Here is a 24,731-nt window from a genome sequence, read left to right on the forward strand (position 1 = left end):
TTACTCACCCACTCACTCACTCACCCACTTACTCACCCACACACTCATTCACACACTCACTCACTCACCACTCACTCACTCACTCACCACTCACTCACTAAATCACCCACTCACACACTCACTCACTCACTCACCACTCACTCACTCACTCACCACTCACTCACTCACTCACACACTCACTCACTCACACACTCACACACTCACTCACTCACTCACCCACCCACACACTCACTCACTCACTCACACACACACTCACTCACACACTCACTCACTCACCACTCACTCACTCACTCACACACTCACTCACTCACCACTCACTCACTCACTCACCCACTCACTCACTCACTCACACACTCACTCACTCACTCACCCAGACACACACTCACCCACACACACACTCACTCACACACTCACACACTCACTCACTCACCCACCCACACACTCACTCACTCACCCACCCACACACTCACTCACTCACCCAACCACACTCTCACTCACACACTCACTCACCACTCACTCACTCAATCACCCACTCACTCACTCACTCACCCACTCACTCACTCACACACTCACTCACCCACACACACACACACTCACCCACTCACTCACCCACTCACTCACCCACACACTCACTCACATACTCACTCACTCACCACACACTTACTCACACACTCACACACTCACTCACTCACCCACCACCCACACACTCACTCACCCACACACTCACTCACACACTCACTCACTCACCACTCACTCACTCAATCACCCACTCACTCACTCACACACTCACTCACTCACCACTCAATCACCCACTCACTCACTCACACACTCACTCACTCACCACTCACTCACTCAATCACCCACTCACTCACTCACCCACTCATTCACTCACTCACCCACCCACTCACCCACACACTCACTCACCCACACACTCACTCACCCACACACTCACCCACTAACACACTCACTCACACACTCACTCACCCACTCATCCACTCACTCACTAACTCACTCACTCACTCACCCACCCACCCACACACTCACTCACTCACCCACTTACTCACCCACACACTCATTCACACACTCACTCACTTACCACTCACTCACTAAATCACCCACTCACTCACTCATCCACTCACTCACTCATCCACTCACTCACTCACACACTCACTCACCCACTCACTCACTCACCCACTCACTCACACACTCACTCACCACTCACTCACTCACCCACCCACCCACACACTCACTCACACACTCACTCACACACTCACTCACACACTCACTCACCACTCACTCACACACTCACTCACCACTCACTCACTCACTCACACACTCACCCACTCACTCACACACTCACCCACCACTCACTCACTCACTCACCCACACACTCACCCACTCACTCACTCACTCACCCACCCACTCACTCACTCACTCACCCACTCACACACTCACCCACCACTCACTCACTCACCCACTCACTCACCCACTCACTCACTCACCCACACACTCACACACTCACCACTCACCCACACACTCACTCACTCACTCACCCACTCACTCACTCACCCACTCACTCACTCACCACTCACTCACTCAATCACCCACTTACTCACTCACCCACTCACTCACACACTCACCCACTCACTCACTCACCATTCACTCACTCACTCACTCACCCACTCACTCACCCACTCACTCACTCACTCACCCACTCACTCACTCACTGACACACTCACCCACTCACACACTCACCCACCACTCACTCACTCACCCACTCACTCACTCACCCACTCACACACTCACTCACTCAACCACTCACTCACTCACACACTCACTCACTCACTCACCCACTCACCCACACACTCACTCACACACTCACTCACCCACCCACCCACACACTCACTCACCCACACACTCACTCACACACTCACTCACTCACTCACCCACACACTCACTCACTCACCCACTCACTCACCCACACACTCACTCACACACTCACTCACTCACTCACCACTCACTCACTCACTCACCACTCACTCACTCACTTACACACTCACTCACTCACACACTCACACACTCACTCACTCACTCACCCACCCACACACTCACTCACTCACTCACACACACACTCACTCACACACTCACTCACTCACCACTCACTCACTCACTCACACACTCACTCACTCACCACTCACTCACTCACTCACACACTCACTCACTCACCACTCACTCACTCACTCACCCACTCACTCACTCACTCACACACTCACTCACTCACTCACCCAGACACACACTCACCCACACACACACTCACTCACACACTCACACACTCACTCACTCACCCACCCACACACTCACTCACTCACCCACCCACACACTCACTCACTCACCCAACCACACTCTCACTCACACACTCACTCACCACTCACTCACTCACTCACCCACTCACTCACTCACACACTCACTCACCCACACACACACACACTCACCCACTCACTCACCCACTCACTCACCCACACACTCACTCACATACTCACTCACTCACCACACACTTACTCACACACTCACACACTCACTCACTCACCCACCCACCCACACACTCACTCACCCACACACTCACTCACACACTCACTCACTCACCACTCACTCACTCAATCACCCACTCACTCACTCACACACTCACTCACTCACCACTCAATCACCCACTCACTCACTCACACACTCACTCACTCACCACTCACTCACTCAATCACCCACTCACTCACTCACCCACTCATTCACTCACTCACCCACCCACTCACCCACACACTCACTCACCCACACACTCACTCACCCACACACTCACCCACTAACACACTCACTCACACACTCACTCACCCACTCATCCACTCACTCACTAACTCACTCACTCACTCACCCACCCACCCACACACTCACTCACTCACCCACTTACTCACCCACACACTCATTCACACACTCACTCACTTACCACTCACTCACTAAATCACCCACTCACTCACTCATCCACTCACTCACTCATCCACTCACTCACTCACACACTCACTCACTCACCCACTCACTCACTCACTCACCCACTCACTCACACACTCACTCACCACTCACTCACTCACCCACCCACCCACACACTCACTCACACACTCACTCACACACTCACTCACACACTCACTCACCACTCACTCACACACTCACTCACCACTCACTCACACACTCACTCACTCACACACTCACTCACACACTCACCCACCCACACACTCACTTACTCACCCACTCACTCACTCACCCACTTACTCACCCACACACTCATTCACACACTCACTCACTCTCACCACTCACTCACTCACTCACCACTCACTCACTAAATCACCCACTCACACACTCACTCACTCACTCACCACTCACTCACTCACTCACCACTCACTCACTCACTCACACACTCACTCACTCACACACTCACACACTCACTCACTCACTCACCCACCCACACACTCACTCACTCACTCACACACACACTCACTCACACACTCACTCACTCACCACTCACTCACTCACTCACACACTCACTCACTCACCACTCACTCACTACTCACCCCACACTCACTCACTCACCTCTCACACTCACTCACTCACTCACTCACTCACCCAGACACACACTCACCCACACACACACTCACTCACACACTCACACACTCACTCACTCACCCACCCACACACTCACTCACTCACCCACCCACACACTCACTCACTCCACCCACCACACTCTCACTCACACACTCACTCACCACTCACTCACTCAATCACCCACTCACTCACTCACTCACCCACTCACTCACTCACACACTCACTCACCCACACACACACACACTCACCCACTCACTCACCCACTCACTCACCCACACACTCACTCACATACTCACTCACTCACCACACACTTACTCACACACTCACACACTCAATCACTCACCCACCCACCCACACACTCACTCACCCACACACTCACTCACACACTCACTCACTCACCACTCACTCACTCAATCACCCACTCACTCACTCACACACTCACTCACTCACCACTCAATCACCCACTCACTCACTCACTCACACACTCACTCACTCACCACTCACTCACTCAATCACCCACTCACTCACTCACCCACTCATTCACTCACTCACCCACCCACTCACCCACACACTCACTCACCCACACACTCACTCACCCACACACTCACCCACTAACACACTCACTCACACACTCACTCACCCACTCATCCACTCACTCACTAACTCACTCACTCACTCACCCACCCACCCACACACTCACTCACTCACCCACTTACTCACCCACACACTCATTCACACACTCACTCACTTACCACTCACTCACTAAATCACCCACTCACTCACTCATCCACTCACTCACTCATCCACTCACTCACTCACACACTCACTCACCCACTCACTCACTCACCCACTCACTCACACACTCACTCACCACTCACTCACTCACCCACCACCCACACACTCACTCACACACTCACTCACACACTCACTCACACACTCACTCACCACTCACTCACACACTCACTCACCACTCACTCACACACTCACTCACTCACACACTCACTCACACACTCACCCACCCACACACTCACTTACTCACCCACTCACTCACTCACCCACTTACTCACCCACACACTCATTCACACACTCACTCACTCACCACTCACTCACTCACCACTCACTCACTAAATCACCCACTCACTCACTCATCCACTCACTCACTCATCCACTCACTCACTCACACACTCACTCACCCACTCACTCACTCACCCACTCACTCACACACTCACTCACCACTCACTCACTCACTCACCCAACCACACACTCACTCACACACTCACTCACACACTCACCCACCCACACCTCACTCACTCACCCACTCATCCACTCACTCACTCACCCACTCACTCACTCACTACTCACTCACTAGCACACTCACCCACCCACACACTCACTCACACACTCACCCACTCACTCACTCACCCACCCACCCACTTACCCACTCACTCACTCACCCACCCACTCACCCACTCACCCACCCACCCACTCACTCACCCACTCACCCACCCACTCAGTCACTCACTCACTCACTCACCCACCCACCCACCCACCTACTCACCCACTCACCCATCACTCACCACCCACTAACACACTCACTCACCACTCACTCACTCAATCACCCACTTACTCACTCACCCACTCACTCACACACTCACCCACTCACTCACTCACCATTCACTCACTCACTCACTCACTCACCCACTCACTCACCCACTCACTCACTCACTCACCCACTCACTCACTCACTGACACACTCACCCACTCACACACTCACCCACCACTCACTCACTCACCCACTCACTCACTCACCCACTCACACACTCACTCACTCAACCACTCACTCACTCACACACTCACTCACTCACTCACCCACTCACCCACACACTCACTCACACACTCACTCACCCACCCACCCACACACTCACTCACCCACACACTCACTCACACACTCACTCACTCACTCACCCACACACTCACTCACTCACCCACTCACTCACCCACACACTCACTCACACACTCACTCACTCACTCACCACTCACTCACTCACTCACCACTCACTCACTCACTTACACACTCACTCACTCACACACTCACACACTCACTCACTCACTCACCCACCCACACACTCACTCACTCACTCACACACACACTCACTCACACACCACTCACTCACCACTCACTCACTCACTCACACACTCACTCACTCACCACTCACTCACTCACTCACACACTCACTCACTCACCACTCACTCACTCACTCACCCACTCACTCACTCACTCACACACTCACTCACTCACTCACCCAGACACACACTCACCCACACACACACTCACTCACACACTCACACACTCACTCACTCACCCACCCACACACTCACTCACTCACCCACCCACACACTCACTCACTCACCCAACCACACTCTCACTCACACACTCACTCACCACTCACTCACTCACTCACCCACTCACTCACTCACACACTCACTCACCCACACACACACACACTCACCCACTCACTCACCCACTCACTCACCCACACACTCACTCACATACTCACTCACTCACCACACACTTACTCACACACTCACACACTCACTCACTCACCCACCCACCCACACACTCACTCACCCACCACACTCACTCACACACTCACTCACTCACCACTCACTCACTCAATCACCCACTCACTCACTCACACACTCACTCACTCACCACTCAATCACCCACTCACTCACTCACACTCACTCACTCACCACTCACTCACTCAATCACCCACTCACTCACTCACCCACTCATTCACTCACTCACCCACCCACTCACCCACACACTCACTCACCCACACACTCACTCACCCACACACTCACCCACTAACACACTCACTCACACACTCACTCACCCACTCATCCACTCACTCACTATCTCACTCACTCACTCACCCACCCACCCACACACTCACTCACTCACCCACTTACTCACCCACACACTCATTCACACACTCACTCACTTACCACTCACTCACTAAATCACCCACTCACTCACTCATCCACTCACTCACTCATCCACTCACTCACTCACACACTCACTCCTCACCCACTCACTCACTCACTCACCCACTCACTCACACACTCACTCACCACTCACTCACTCACCCACCCACCCACACACTCACTCACACACTCACTCACACACTCACTCACACACTCACTCACCACTCACTCACACACTCACTCACCACTCACTCACACACTCACTCACTCACACACTCACTCACACACTCACCCACCCACACACTCACTTACTCACCCCACTCACTCACTCACCCACTTACTCACCCACACACTCATTCACACACTCACTCACTCACCACTCACTCACTCACTCACCACTCACTCACTAAATCACCCACTCACACACTCACTCACTCACTCACCACTCACTCACTCACCACCACTCACTCACTCACACACTCACTCACCACACACTCACACACTCACTCACTCACCACACCACCCACACACACACACACTCACTCACACACACACTCACTCACACACTCACTCACTCACCACTCACCCACTCACTCACACACTCACTCACTCACCACTCACTCACTCACTCACTCACCCACTCACTCACTCACTCACACACTCACTCACTCATCACCCAGACACACACTCACCCACACACACCACTCACACACACACTCACCACACTCACTCACACCCACCCACACACTCACTCACTCACCCACCCACACACTCACTCACCTCACCCAACCACACTCTCACTCACACACTCACTCACTCACTCACTCACTCAATCACCCACTCACTCACTCACTCACCCACTCACTCACTCACACACTCACTCACCCACCACACACACACTCACCCACCTCACTCACCCACTCACTCACCCACACACTCACTCACAATATCACTCACCTCACACACACTTACTCACACACTCACACACTCACTCACTCACCCACCCACCCACACACTCACTCCCCCACACACTCACTCACACACTCACTCACTCACCACTCCACTCACTCAATCACCCACCACTCACCACACCTCACTCACTCACCATCAATCACCCACTCACTCACTCACTCACACACTCACTCACTCACCACTCACTCACTCAATCACCCACTCACTCACTCACCCACTCATTCACTCACTCACCCACCCACTCACCCACACACTCATCACCCACACACTCACCCCCCCACACTCACCCACTAACACACTCACTCACACACTCACTCACCCCACTCATCCACTCACTCACTAACTCACTCACTCACTCACCCACCCACCCACACACTCACTCACTCACCCACTTACTCACCCACACACTCATTCACACACTCACTCACTTACCACTCACTCACTAAATCACCCACTCACTCACTCATCCACTCACTCACTCATCCACTCACTCACTCACACACTCACTCACCCACTCACTCACTCACCCACTCACTCACACACTCACTCACCACTCACTCACTCACCCACCCACCCACACACTCACTCACACACTCACTCACACACTCACTCACACACTCACTCACCACTCACTCACACACTCACTCACCACTCACTCACACACTCACTCACTCACACACTCACTCACACACTCACCCACCCACACACTCACTTACTCACCCACTCACTCACTCACCCACTTACTCACCCACACACTCATTCACACACTCACTCACTCACCACTCACTCACTCACCACTCACTCACTAAATCACCCACTCACTCACTCATCCACTCACTCACTCATCCACTCACTCACTCACACACTCACTCACCCACTCACTCACTCACCCACTCACTCACACACTCACTCACTCACCACTCACTCACTCACTCACCCAACCACACACTCACTCACACACTCACTCACACACTCACCCACCCACACACTCACTCACTCACCCACTCATCCACTCACTCACTCACCCACTCACTCACTCACTACTCACTCACTAGCACACTCACCCACCCACACACTCACTCACACACTCACCCACTCACTCACTCACCCACCCACCCACTTACCCACTCACTCACTCACCCACCCACTCACCCACTCACCCACCCACCCACTCACTCACCCACTCACCCACCCACTCAGTCACTCACTCACTCACTCACCCACCCACCCACCCACCTACTCACCCACTCACCCACTCACTCACCACCCACTAACACACTCACTCACCCACCCACACACTCACTCACTCACTCACCCACTCACTCACTCACACACTCACTCAACAACAACCGCCATTCGCCACTAAGTGGCGGTGACGTCACCACGACGCTTGTGCCAGGCTATGTGCACCCTGAGGCCACGTGAAGTGTCGAACGCCCGCTGGCAGGAGGTCACGGGGCAGACCCAGGTGCCACGGGTCGACTGACTGAGATGACTGGCTGATGCACCACCTGTGCCCCCTACTGTGCCAACCTGCTGTGCTTTAGCCACCCGGCGCTCCGCTCGCTGTTGTGAGCGTCGCTCCTCCGCCCTCCGTTGTTGTTGGAGGGCGACTGCCTCCAACTGCCCAGTAGCATCCTTCACGAGCCTCCTCCACAGAGGCCGATCTTGACACCGCTGGTACCAGTCATCGGCAAGTCCACTCAGCTCCACGTCCTCCTGTACCACATCACTCCATCTCTTCTCTAGCCCGTGCCGCGCCCGCTTAGCCCCCTCAATCCGGCCAAACAAAAGCTGTTTCGGCATGCGGTGGCTGGGCATGCGGGCTACATGACCCAGCCATCGCAGCCTTGCCTGCCGGAGGAGCTCACCGATGGGACCCTGCCCAGATCTTTCAAGGATTTGTGAGCTCCTCACACAATCCAGTCTGGTTAAACCCAGGATGGATCGTAGGCAGGCCAGCCTAAATGTTTCTAACCGGCGAAGATGTTCCATTAGGGGGGTCCACGTTTCGCAAGCGTAGAGAAGGGAGGGAATGACCGTGGCCGAGAAGACCTGAAGCTTAGTGCGGAGCGACAGACCAGGTAGCTTCCACACAGCGTTACGCAACCGATGAAAAGATATTGCCGCTCGACTGATTCGGAGTGAGACCTCTGCTGTTAAACTGGTGCCAGTCATAAGCACACTGCCCAGGTATGGGAAACTCTCCACTCTCTCCACAACTGCCCCATCACCGATTGGGAGTTGTGGGGGTGGAGTGTCCGATGGTACAAAATACCCAGGCAGGTGCTTGGTTTTGGTGGGGCTGATGGTAAGGCCCCACCTCTTAGTGGCACGCTCCAGTCTCAGCAGCAGCGTCTCCAACTCCTCCTCTGACTGAGCAGCTATTACCAAGTCATCAGCATACATAACGTGGTTGAGCAATAGGGAGCCATCCCTTGACCGCACCCGGGCATCGATTAGCCTCCCATTATATCTGTACCATATGGAGATTCCCCCGGTACAGCTATTGAAGGCTTCACGAACTACGTGGTCAAAATAGATGTTAAATAATGTGGGAGCCAGAGGACATCCCTGTCGCACCCCAAGGTGTACAGGGAATGGCTCTGACTCCCGGCCACGTAGTTTTACCCGGGCCCGCTCACCATCATGAAGGTCCTTAATGATCGTGAGCAGAGGGTCAGGTACTCCAAAAGCACGAAGAACGACCCAGAGCCCAGGCCTACTGATGGTATCATAGGCCTTGACCAGGTCAATAAAGCAGAGATGTAGGTCTTGTTGGAATTCCCTACACCTCTGCTGTAGCAGACGGACAGAAAATATGGCATCTGTGCAGGACCGCCCTTTCCTGAAACCGCATTGGGGCTCCGCAAGCCTCTCCTCAGCGTGCCTGGCAAGGCGATGCTGAATAATCCTTGCCAGGACCTTTCCCGGCACACTGAGGAGTGAGATGCCCCTGTAGTTGTTACAGTCTGTGCGGTCCCCCTTCTTAAAAAGGGGGACCACCAGGGCATCCTTCCAATCCTGCGGAACCCGTCCAGTGGTCCAGACTTGGGGAGCGATAGTGTAGCGGTTAGCGCGCTGCGCTATGAACCTGGCGACACAGGGTTCGATTCCCGCTCACGGCCAACACCAGTGACGATTATCTGAACCGGTCCCGGGCCTCCCCTAGGTCGACTCAGCCTCAAATGAGTACCTGGTGCGGTGTGTAAACATTGCCACTAGGGAGACAAAGGCGGTCGGGCGTGGTGCTGGCCACCCACCCCCTCGTGTACCGTTCCGGCCTTCATAGGTGCTCGCTAACAGCACTTGCCCCTACAGTCTGTTAAGGCTATATTGGGGATCTTTGACACACTCACCCACCCACACACTCACTCACCCACTCACTCACTCACTCATCCACTCACCCACTCACTCACCCACTCACTCACCACTCACTCACTCACTCACACACTCACTCACACACTCACCCACCCACACACTCACTCACCCACTCACTCACTCACCCACCCACACACTCACTCACTCACCCACTCACTCACCCACACACTCACTCACACACTCACTCACTCACCACTCACTCACTCACCACTCACTCACTCACCACTCACTCAATCACCCACTCACTCACCCACTCACCCACCCACACATTCACTCACTCACCCACACACTCACTCACCCACTCACTCACCCACACACTCACTCACTCACTCACCCACTCACTCACTCACCCACTCACCCACACACTCACTCACCCACTCACTCACCCACACACTCACTCACCCACTCACACACTCACCCACTCACTCACTCAATCACCCACTCACTCACTCAATCACCCACTCACTCACTCACCCACTCACTCACTCACCCACTCACTCATACACTCACCCACTCACTCACTCAATCACCCACTCACTCACTCACTCACCCACCCACTCACCCACTCACCCACTCACCCACTCACTCACCCACTCACCCACCCACTCAGTCACTCACTCACTCACTCACCCACCCACCCACCCACCTACTCACCCACTCACCCACTCACTCACCACCCACTAACACACTCACTCACCCACCCACACACTCACTCACTCACTCACCCACTCACTCACTCACACACTCACTCACACACTCACCCACCCACACACTCACTCACCCACTCACTCACTCACTCACCCACTCACCCACTCACTCACCCACTCACTCACCACTCACTCACTCACTCACACACTCACTCACACACTCACCCACCCACACACTCACTCACCCACTCACTCACTCACCCACCCACACACTCACTCACTCACCCACTCACTCACCCACACACTCACTCACACACTCACTCACTCACCACTCACTCACTCACCACTCACTCACTCACCACTCACTCAATCACCCACTCACTCACTCACTCACCCACTCACCCACCCACACATTCACTCACTCACCCACACACTCACTCACCCACTCACTCACCCACACACTCACTCACTCACTCACCCACTCACTCACTCACCCACTCACCCACACACTCACTCACCCACTCACTCACCCACACACTCACTCACCCACTCACACACTCACCCACTCACTCACTCAATCACCCACTCACTCACTCAATCACCCACTCACTCACTCACCCACTCACTCACTCACCCACTCACTCACACACTCACCCACTCACTCACTCAATCACCCACTCACTCACTCACTCACCCACCCACTCACCCACTCACCCACTCACTCACCCACTCACCCACCCACTCAGTCACTCATTCACTCACTCACCCACCCACCCACCTACTCACCCACTCACCCACTCACTCACCACCCACTAACACACTCACTCACCCACCCACACACTCACCCACACACTCACACACTCACTCACCCCCCACTCACTCACCCACCCACCCACTCACCCACTCACCCACCCACCCACCCCCCACCCACCCACCCACCCACCCCACCCCCACCCACCACGTACCGGGGGGCACGATGAGCATCCCCAGCAGCGCGGCGGCGGCGCTGAGCAGAGCGGCGCTCTGCGTGGCCCTGCGCCCCACTAGCGCCATGCCCAGCAGCCCCAGCGCCTTGGCGGGCAGGTCGATGGCGCCGAACACGAGCTGCATCAGGTAGACGTCCACGCCGAAGCTCTGCAGGTTCAGGGCCACGCCGTAGTACGAGAACGACGTCGTGAAGCTGCCGTGGTGGTGCGGAGAGGGGGGGTGGGGGGAGTGGGGGGGTGGGGGGAGTGGGGGGGGGGTGGGTGGGGGGGTGGGTGGGTGGGGGGGAGGGTGGGGGGGTGAGTGGGTGGGTGGGTGAGTTGGTGAGTGAGTAGGTGAGTGAGTGAGTGGATGAGTGAGTGGGTGAGTGAGTGAGTGAATGAGTGAGTGGGTGAGTGGGTGAGTGGGTGAGTGGGTGAGTGAATGAGTGGTGAGTGAGTGAATGAGTGAGTGAGTGAATGAGTGGTGAGTGAGTGTGTGAGTGGATGAGTGAGTGAGTGAGTGGATGAGTGAGTTGGTGAGTGGGTGAGTGGGTGAGTGGGTGGGTGAGTGAGTAGGTGAGTGAGTGGTGAGTGAGTGAGTGGTGAGTGAGTGGGTGAGTGAGTGGGTGAGTGAATGAGTGGTGAGTGAGTGAATGAGTGAGTGAGTGAGTGAATGAGTGGTGAGTGAGTGGGTGAATGAGTCAGTGGGTGAGTGGGTGAGTGAGTGGGTGAGTGAGTGAGTGGGTGAGTGGGTGAGTGAGTGAGTGGGTGAGTGAGTTGGTGAGTGGGTGAGTGGGTGAGTGGGTGGGTGAGTGAGTAGGTGAGTGAGTGGTGAGTGAGTGAGTGGTGAGTGGTGAGTGAGTGGGTGAGTGAGTGGGTGAGTGAATGAGTGGTGAGTGAGTGAATGAGTGAGTGAGTGAATGAGTGGTGAGTGAGTGGGTGAATGAGTCAGTGGGTGAGTGGGTGAGTGAATGAGTGAGTGAGTGAATGAGTGGTGAGTGAGTGAATGAGTGAGTGGGTGAGTGAGTGGGTGAGCGTACAAGATGGCGGACAGAGCGAGTGTACGTCTACGGAGCTGCGGCTGCCGCAGGAGATCGATGGCTCCATGCCTCTTGGGTGGCTCCAGGCTCCCCTCACTGCCCATCGCTGCCCTCAGCATCTGGGAAGCAGAGCACAGAGACTCATAGAGACCCATAGAGACCCACAGAGACCCACAGAAACCCACAGAGACCCATAGAGACCCATAGAGTATCATAGAGGCTCATAGAGTATCATAGAGACTCATAGAGATCCTTAGAGACCCATTAGAGACTCATAGAGACACATAGAGACACACACAGACTCATCGAGACCTATAGAGACCCACAGAGACCCACAGAGATGCACAGAGACCCATAGAGACCCACAGAGACCCACAGAGACCCACAGAGACCCACAGAGACCCATAGAGTATCATAGAGGCTCATAGAGTATCATAGAGACTCATAGAGATCCTTAGAGACCCATTAGAGACTCATAGAGACACATAGAGACACACAGAGACTCATAGAGACCTATAGAGACCCACAGAGACCCACAGAGACGCACAGAGACCCATAGAGACCCACAGAGACCCACAGAGACCCACAGAGACCCATAGAGTATCATAGAGGCTCATAGAGTATCATAGAGACTCATAGAGATCCTTAGAGACCCATTAGAGACTCATAGAGACACATAGAGACACAGAGACTCATAGAGACCCACAGAGACCCACAGAGACCCATAGAGACCCACAGAGTCCCACAGAGACCCACAGAGACCCACAGAGACCCATAGAGTATCATAGAGGCTCATAGAGTATCATAGAGACTCATAGAGATCCTTAGAGACCCATTAGAGACTCATAGAGACACATAGAGACACAGAGACTCATAGAGACCCACAGAGACCCACAGAGACCCATAGAGACCCACAGAGACCCACAGAGACCCATAGAGACCCACAGAGTCCCACAGAGACCCATAGAGACCCACAGAGAACCACAGAGACCCATAGAGACCCATAGAGACCCACAGAGACCCACAGAGACCCATAGAGACCCACAGAGACCCACAGAGACCCATAGAGACCCACAGAGTCCCACAGAGACCCACAGAGTCCCACAGAGACCCATAGAGACCCACAGAGAACCACAGAGACCCATAGAGACCCATAGAGAACCACAGAGACCCACAGAGACCCATAGAGACCCACAGAGACCCACAGAGACCCATAGAGACCCACAGAGTCCCACAGAGACCCACAGATACCCAAAGAGACCCATAGAGACCCACAGAGACCCATAGAGATGCAAAGAGACCCACAGAGACCCATAGAGACCCACAGAGAACCACAGAGACCCATAGAGACCCACAGAGTCCCACAGAGAACCATAGAGACCCACAGAGACCCACAGAGGCCCATAGACACCCACAGAGACCCATAGAGAAACTTAGAGACCCACAGAGACCCATAGAGACCCTCAGAGACCCACAGAGACCCGTAGAGACCCACAGAGACCCACAGAGAATCATAGAGACCCATAGAGACCCACAGTGACTCATAGAGTATCATAGAGACTCATAGAGATCCTTAGAGACCCTTAGAGACCCACAGAGACCCAGAGACCCCCATAGAGTATCATAGAGACCCACAGAGACTCATAGAGACCTATAGAGACCCACAGAGACCCACAGAGACGCACAGAGACCCATAGAGACCCACAGAGACCCACAGAGACCCACAGAGACCCATAGAGTATCATAGAGGCTCATAGAGTATCATAGAGACTCATAGAGATCCTTAGAGACCCATTAGAGACTCATAGAGACACATAGAGACACAGAGACTCATAGAGACCCACAGAGACCCACAGACACCCACAGAGACCCATAGAGACCCACAGAGATCCACAGAGACCCATAGAGACCCACAGAGACCCACAGAGACTCATAGAGACCCATAGAGACCCACAGAGACCCATAGAGTATCATAGAGACCCACAGAGACACACAGAGACCCACAGAGACCCACAGAGACCCACAGAGACACACAGAGCCCCACAGAGACACACAGAGGCCCTTAGAGACCCATAGAGACCCACAGAGACCCACAGAGACACACAGAGACCCACAGAGACACACAGAGACCCACAGAGACACACAGAGACCCACAGAGACCCACAGAGACACACAGAGACACACAGAGACCCACAGAGACCCTTAGAGACCCACAGAGACACAGAGACCCACAGAGACCCACAGAGACCCATAGAGACCCACAGAGACCCATAGAGACCCACAGAGATCCATAGAGACCCACAGAGACCCACAGAGACCCATAGAGACCCACAGAGTCCCACAGAGACCCATAGAGACCCACAGAGACCCACAGAGGCCCATAGAGACCCATAAAGACCCACAGAGACCCATAGAGAAACTTAGAGATCCCCAGAGACCCATTCAGACCCACAGAGACCCACAGAGACCCTTAGAGACCCACAGAGACACAGAGACCCACAGAGACCCACAGAGACCCACAGAGACCCATAGAGACCCACAGAGACCCATAGAGATGCAAAGAGACCCACAGAGACCCATAGAGACCCACAGAGACCCACAGAGACCCATAGAGACCCACAGAGACCCACAGAGAACCACAGAGACCCATAGAGACCCACAGAGGCCCACAGAGACCCATAGAGACCCACAGAGACCCACAGAGGCCCATAGACACCCACAGAGACCCATAGAGAAACTTAGAGACCCACAGAGACCCATAGAGACCCTCAGAGACCCACAGAGACCCGTAGAGACCCACAGAGACCCACAGAGAATCATAGAGACCCATAGAGACCCACAGTGACTCATAGAGTATCATAGAGACTCATAGAGATCCTTAGAGACCCTTAGAGACCCACAGAGACCCAGAGACCCCCATAGAGTATCATAGAGACCCACAGAGACCCACAGAGACCCATAGAGACCCACAGAGACCCACAGAGACTCATAGAGACCCATAGAGACCCACAGAGACCCATAGAGTATCATAGAGACCCACAGAGACACACAGAGACCCACAGAGACCCACAGAGACCCTTAGAGACCCACACAGACCCATAGAGACCCTTAGGGACCCACAAAGAAACAGAGACCCACAGAGAAACACAGAGACCCACAGAGACACACAGAGACCCACAGAGACCCTTAGAGACCCACAGAGACCCACAGAGACCCACAGAGAAACAGAGACCCACAGAGACCCACAGAGACCCATAGAGACCCACAGAGACCCATAGAGACCCACAGAGACCCATAGAGATGCAAAGAGACCCACAGAGACCCATAGAGACCCACAGAGACCCACAGAGACCCATAGAGACCCACAGAGTCCCACAGAGACCCATAGAGACCCACAGAGACCCACAGAGGCCCATAGAGACCCATAGAGACCCACAGAGACCCATAGAGAAACTTAGAGACCCACATAGACCCATTCAGACCCACAGAGACCCACAGAGACCCTTAGAGACCTGCAGAGACACAGAGACCCACAGAGACCCACAGAGACCCATAGAGACCCACAGAGACCCATAGAGATGCAAAGAGACCCATAGAGACCCATAGAGACCCACAGAGACCCACAGAGACCCATAGAGACCCACAGAGTCCCACAGAGACCCATAGAGACCCACAGAGACCCACAGAGGCCCATAGAGACCCATAGAGACCCACAGAGACCCATAGAGAAACTTAGAGACCCACAGAGACCCATTCAGACCCACAGAGACCCACAGAGACCCGTAGAGACCCACAGAGTCCCACAGAGAATCATAGAGACCCATAGAGACCCACAGAGGCACATAGAGACCCACAGAGACACACAGAGACACATAGAGACACATAGAGACCCACAGAGACTCATAGAGACCCACAGAGACTCATAGAAACCCATAGAGACCCATAGAGACCCACAGTGACTCATAGAGTATCATAGAGACTCATAGAGATCCTTAGAGACCCTTAGAGACCCACAGAGACCCAGAGACCCCCATAGAGTATCATAGAGACCCACAGAGACCCATAGAGACCTATAGAGACCCACAGAAACCCACAGAGACTCATAGAGACCCACAGAGACCCACAGAGACCCATAGAGTATCATAGAGACCCATAAACACCCATAGAGACCCAAAGTGACCCACAGAGACACACAGAGACCCACAGAGACCCACAGAGACACACAGAGACCCACAGAGACCCACAGAGACCCACAGAGACACACAGAGACCCACAGAGACACACAGAGACGCACAGAGACACACAGAGACCCACAGAGACACACAGAGACCCACAGAGACCCACAGAGACACACAGAGACCCACAGAGACACACAGAGACCCACAGAGACACACAGAGACCCACAGAGACCCACAGAGACACACAGAGACCCACAGAGACACACAGAGACCCACAGAGACCCACAGAGACACAGAGACGCACAGAGACCCACAGACACCCACAGAGACCCATAGAGACACACAGAGACCCACAGAGACCCACAGAGACCCACAGAGACACACAGAGACCCACAGAGACACACAGAGACCCACAGAGACCCACAGAGACCCACAGATACACACAGAGACCCACAGAGACACACAGAGACCCACAGAGACACACAGAGACCCTTAGAGACACACAGAGACCCACAGAGACACACAGAGACCCACAGAGAACCACAGAGACCCATAGAGACCCATAGAGGCCCACAGAGACCCATAGAGACCCACAGAGACCCACCGAGGCCCATAGACACCCACAGAGACCCATAGAGAAACTTAGAGACCCACAGAGACCCATAGAGACCCTCAGAGACCCACAGAGACCCGTAGAGACCCACAGAGACCCACAGAGAATCATAGAGACCCATAGAGACCCACAGTGACTCATAGAGTATCATAGAGACTCATAGAGATCCTTAGAGACCCTTAGAGACCCACAGAGACCCAGAGACCCCCATAGAGTATCATAGAGACCCACAGAGACCCACAGAGACCCATAGAGACCCACAGAGACCCACAGAGACTCATAGAGACCCATAGAGACCCACAGAGACCCATAGAGTATCATAGAGACCCACAGAGACACACAGAGACTCACAGAGACCCACAGAGACCCTTAGAGACCCACAGAGACCCATAGAGACCCTTAGGGACCCACAAAGAAACAGAGACCCACAGAGACACACAGAGACCCACAGAGACACACAGAGACCCACAGAGACCCACAGAGACCCACAGAGACCCACAGAGAAACAGAGACCCACAGAGACCCACAGAGACCCATAGAGACCCACAGAGACCCATAGAGACCCACAGAGACCCATAGAGATGCAAAGAGACCCACAGAGACCCATAGAGACCCACAGAGACCCACAGAGACCCATAGAGACCCACAGAGTCCCACAGAGACCATAGAGACCCACAGAGACCCACAGAGGCCCATAGAGACCCATAGAGACCCACAGAGACCCATAGAGAAACTTAGAGACCCACAGAGACCCATTCAGACCCACAGAGACCCACAGAGACCCTTAGAGACCCACAGAGACACAGAGACCCACAGAGACCCACAGAGACCCATAGAGACCCACAGAGACCCATAGAGATGCAAAGAGACCCACAGAGACCCATAGAGACCCACAGAGACCCACAGAGACCCATAGAGACCCACAGAGTCCCACAGAGACCCATAGAGACCCACAGAGACCCACAGAGGCCCATAGAGACCCATAGAGACCCACAGAGACCCATAGAGAAACTTAGAGACCCACAGAGACCCATTCAGACCCACAGAGACCCACAGAGACCCGTAGAGACCCACAGAGTCCCACAGAGAATCATAGAGACCCATAGAGACCCACAGAGGCACATAGAGACCCACAGAGACACACAGAGACACATAGAGACACATAGAGACCCACAGAGACTCATAGAGACCCACAGAGACTCATAGAAACCCATAGAGACCCATAGAGACCCACAGTGACTCATAGAGTATCATAGAGACTCATAGAGATCCTTAGAGACCCTTAGAGACCCACAGAGACCCAGAGACCCCCATAGAGTATCATAGAGACCCACAGAGACCCATAGAGACCTATAGAGACCCACAGAAACCCACAGAGACTCATAGAGACCCACAGAGACCCACAGAGACCCATAGAGTATCATAGAGACCCATAAAGACCCATAGAGACCCAAAGTGACCCACAGAGACACACAGAGACCCACAGAGACCCACAGAGACACACAGAGACCCACAGGGACCCACAGAGACCCACAGAGACACACAGAGACCCACAGAGACACACAGAGACCCACAGAGACACACAGAGACCCACAGAGACACACAGAGACCCACAGAGACCCACAGAGACACACAGAGACCCACAGAGACACACAGAGACCCACAGAGACACACAGAGACCCACAGAGACCCACAGAGATACACAGAGACCCACAGAGACACACAGAGACCCACAGAGACACACAGAGACCCACAGAGACCCACAGAGACACACAGAGACCCACAGAGACCCACAGAGACACAGAGACGCACAGAGACCCACAGAGACACACAGAGACCCACAGACACCCACAGAGACCCATAGAGACACACAGAGACCCACAGAGACCCACAGAGACACACAGAGACCCACAGAGACACACAGAGACCCACAGAGACCCACAGAGACCCACAGAGACACACAGAGACCCACAGAGACACACAGAGACCCACAGAGACACACAGAGACCCATAGAGACCCACAGAGGCCCTTAGAGACCCATAGAGACCCACAGAGACCCACAGAGACCCACAGAGACACACAGAGACCCACAGAGACCCACAGAGACCCTTAGAGACCCACAGAGACCCACAGAGACCCACAGAGAAACAGAGACCCACAGAGACCCACAGAGACCCATAGAGACCCACAGAGACCCATAGAGACCCACAGAGACCCATAGAGATGCAAAGAGACCCACAGAGACCCATAGAGACCCACAGAGACCCACAGAGACCCATAGAGACCCACAGAGTCCCACAGAGACCCATAGAGACCCACAGAGACCCACAGAGGCCCATAGAGACCCATAGAGACCCACAGAGACCCATAGAGAAACTTAGAGACCCACATAGACCCATTCAGACCCACAGAGACCCACAGAGACCCTTAGAGACCCGCAGAGACACAGAGACCCACAGAGACCCACAGAGACCCATAGAGACCCACAGAGACCCATAGAGATGCAAAGAGACCCACAGAGACCCATAGAGACCCACAGAGACCCACAGAGACCCATAGAGACCCACAGAGTCCCACAGAGACCCATAGAGACCCACAGAGACCCACAGAGGCCCATAGAGACCCATAGAGACCCACAGAGACCCATAGAGAAACTTAGAGACCCACAGAGACCCATTCAGACCCACAGAGACCCACAGAGACCCGTAGAGACCCACAGAGTCCCACAGAGAATCATAGAGACCCATAGAGACCCACAGAGGCACATAGAGACCCACAGAGACACACAGAGACACATAGAGACACATAGAGACCCACAGAGACTCATAGAGACCCACAGAGACTCATAGAAACCCATAGAGACCCATAGAGACCCACAGTGACTCATAGAGTATCATAGAGACTCATAGAGATCCTTAGAGACCCTTAGAGACCCACAGAGACCCAGAGACCCCTATAGAGTATCATAGAGACCCACAGAGACCCATAGAGACCTATAGAGACCCACAGAAACCCACAGAGACTCATAGAGACCCACAGAGACCCACAGAGACCCATAGAGTATCATAGAGACCCATAAAGACCCATAGAGACCCAAAGTGACCCACAGAGACACACAGAGACCCACAGAGACCCACAGAGACACACAGAGACCCACAGAGACCCACAGAGACCCACAGAGACACACAGAGACCCACAGAGACACGCAGAGACGCACAGAGACACACAGAGACCCACAGAGACCCACAGAGACCCACAGAGACCCACAGAGACCCATAGAGACGCAAAGAGACCCACAAAGACCCACAGAGACACATAGAGACCCTTAGAGACACACAGAGACCCACAGAGACCCACAGAGACCCACAGAGACCCACAGAGACACACAGAGACCCTTAGGGACCCACAGAGACCCACAGAGACCCTTAGAGACCCACAGAGACCCACAGAGACACACAGAGACCCACAGAGACACACAGAGACCCTTAGAGACCCACAGAGACCCACAGAGACACACAGAGACCCACAGAGACACACAGAGACCCTTAGAGACCCACAGAGACCCACAGAGACCCACAGAGACCCACAGAGACACACAGAGACCCTTAGAGACACACAGAGACACACAGAGACCCACAGAGACACACAGAGACCCTTAGAGACACACAGAGACACACAGAGACCCACAGAGACACACAGAGACCCACAGAGACACACAGAGACCCACAGAGACACACAGAGACCCACAGAGACACACAGAGACCCACAGAGACACACAGAGACCCACAGAGACCCACAGAGACACACAGAGACACACAGAGACCCACAGAGACCCTTAGAGACCCACAGAGACACACAGAGACCCACAGAGACCCACAGAGACCCACAGAGACCCTTAGAGACACACAGAGACCCACAGACACACACAGAGACCGACAGAGACCCACAGAGACCCACAGAGACACACAGAACCCCACAGAGACACACAGAGACCCACAGAGACACACAGAGACACACAGAGACCCTTAGAGACCCACAGAGACACACAGAGACCCACAGAGACCCACAGAGACCCACAGAGATCCACAGAGACCCATAGAGACCCACAGAAACCCACAGAGACCCATAGAAACGCAAAGAGACCCACAGAGACCCACAGAGACACATAGAGACCCACAGAGACCCACAGAGACCCACAGAGACCCACAGAGACCCTTAGAGACCCACAGAGACCCACAGAGACCCTTAGAGACCCACAGAGACCCACAGAGACACACAGAGACCCACAGAGACACACAGAGACCCACAGAGACACACAGAGACCCTTAGAGACACACAGAGACCCACAGAGACCCACAGAGACACACAGAGGCCCACAGAGACACACAGAGACCCTTAGACACACACAGACCCACAGAGACACACAGAGACCCACAGAGACACACAGAGACCCACAGAGACACACAGAGACCCACAGAGACACACAGAGACCCACAGAGACACACAGAGACCCACAGAGACACACAGAGACCCACAGAGACACATAGAGACCCACAGAGACACACAGAGACCCACAGAGACCCACAGAGACACACAGAGACACACAGAGACCCACAGAGACCCTTAGAGACCCACAGAGACACACAGAGACCCACAGAGACCCACAGAGACCCACAGAGACCCTTAGAGACACACAGAGACCCACAGAGACACACAGAGACCCACAGAGACCCACAGAGACCCTTAGAGACACACAGAGACACACAGAGACCCACAGAGACCCACAGAGACCCTTAGAGACCCACAGAGACCCACAGAGACACACAGAGACACACAGAGACCCACAGAGACCCACAGAGACACACAGAGACACACAGAGACACACAGAGACACACACAGACCCACAGAGACCCACCTGCAGGCTGAGCTTGTCCCCCTGAGTTCGGCGTCCGTTGATTTTGGCGACGAAGCGAAGCTCTTTGAGGGCCGCCTCAAATCGGCCACGCTGAATCAGCCAGCGGGCAGACTCAGGGGTGAACCTGGGGGTGAGGGGGGTGAGTGAGTGGTTGAGTGAGTGGGTGAGCGGGTGGGTGAGTGAGTGGGTGGGTGAGTGGGTGAGTGAGTGGGTGAGTGGGTGAGTGAGTGAGTGAGTGGGGGAGTGAGTGGGTGGGTGAGTGAGTGGGTGAGTGGTGAGTGAGTGGGTGAGTGGGTGAGTGAGTGAGTGAGTGGGTGGGTGGGTGGGTGAGTGGGTGAGTCAGTGGGTGGGTGAGTGAGTGAGTGAGTGGGTGAGTGAGTGAGTGGGGGAGTGAGTGAGTGGGTGAGTGAGTGAGTGGGGGAGTGAGTGGGTGAGTGGGTGAGGGGGGTGAGTGGGTGAGTGAGTGGTGAGTGAGTGGGTGAGTGGGTGAGTGGGTGAGTGAGTGGGTGAGTGGGTGAGTGAGTGAGTGAGTGGGGGAGTGAGTATGTGGGTGAGTGAGTGAGTAAGTGGGGGAGTGACTGGGTGGGTGAGTGAGTGGGTGAGTGGTGAGTGAGTGGGTGAGTGAGTGGGTGAGTGAGTGAGTGGGTGGGTGTGTAAGTGAGTGGGTGAGTGGGTGAGTGAGTGAGTGAGTGGGGGAGTGAGTGGGTGAGTGGGTGAGGGGGGTGAGTGGGTGAGTGAGTGGTGAGTGAGTGGGTGAGTGAGTGGGTGAGTGAGTGAGTGGGTGAGTGGGTAAGTGAGTGGGTGGGTGAGTGAGTGGGTGAGTGAGTGGGTGAGTGGTGAGTGAGTGAGTGGGTGAGTGGGTGAGTGGTGAGTGAGTGAGTGGGTGAGTGAGTGAGTGAGTGGGTGAGTGGGTGGGTGAGTGCTTCGGTGAGTGAGTGAGTGGGTGAGTGGGTGAGCGAGTGAGTGAGTGGGTGAGTGGGTGAGTGAGTGAGTGAGTGGGTGAGTGGCTGATTGAGTGAGTAAGTGGGTGGGTGAGTGGGTGAGTGGGTGAGTGGGTGAGTGAGTGAGTGAGTGGGTGAGTGAGTGGATGAGTGAGTGGTGAGTGAGTGTGTGAGTGAGTGGGTGGACGAGTGAGTGAGAGGGTGGGTGGGTGAGTGAGTGAGTGGGTGGGTGAGTGAGTGGGTGAATGAGTGACTGGCTGAGTGACTGACTGAGTGAATGACTGAGTGACTGGCTGAGTGACTGACTGAGTGAATGACTGAGTGACTGAGTGACTGACTGAGTGACTGACTGAGTGACTGGCTGACTGACTGGCTGAGTGACTGAGTGACTGGCTGACTGACTGGCTGAGTGACTGGCTGAGTGACTGACTGACTGAGTGACTGGCTG

At 54.4% G+C, this 24,731-nt stretch overlaps 1 protein-coding gene across 1 annotated transcript in view; it reads right to left on the bottom strand.

The window, feature by feature from the left end:
• Positions 1–24,731, bottom strand: part of LOC142907513 (solute carrier family 22 member 6-like) — a 53,197-nt gene that overhangs the window by 11,709 nt on the left and 16,757 nt on the right. The window contains exons 6-8 of the mRNA XM_076057103.1: positions 23,343–23,466; positions 13,636–13,754; positions 12,596–12,810 (exon numbers count right to left, since the gene is read on the bottom strand). Coding sequence (XP_075913218.1) covers positions 12,596–12,810; positions 13,636–13,754; positions 23,343–23,466 — 458 coding nt within the window. The remainder of the gene's footprint in view (positions 1–12,595; positions 12,811–13,635; positions 13,755–23,342; positions 23,467–24,731) is intronic.

This window comes from Petromyzon marinus, chromosome 79, assembly GCF_048934315.1.
Source record: "Petromyzon marinus isolate PM22_M1 ecotype Great Lakes invasive population chromosome 79, UKy_Petmar_22M1.pri1.0, whole genome shotgun sequence".
Lineage (NCBI taxonomy): Eukaryota > Metazoa > Chordata > Hyperoartia > Petromyzontiformes > Petromyzontidae > Petromyzon > Petromyzon marinus.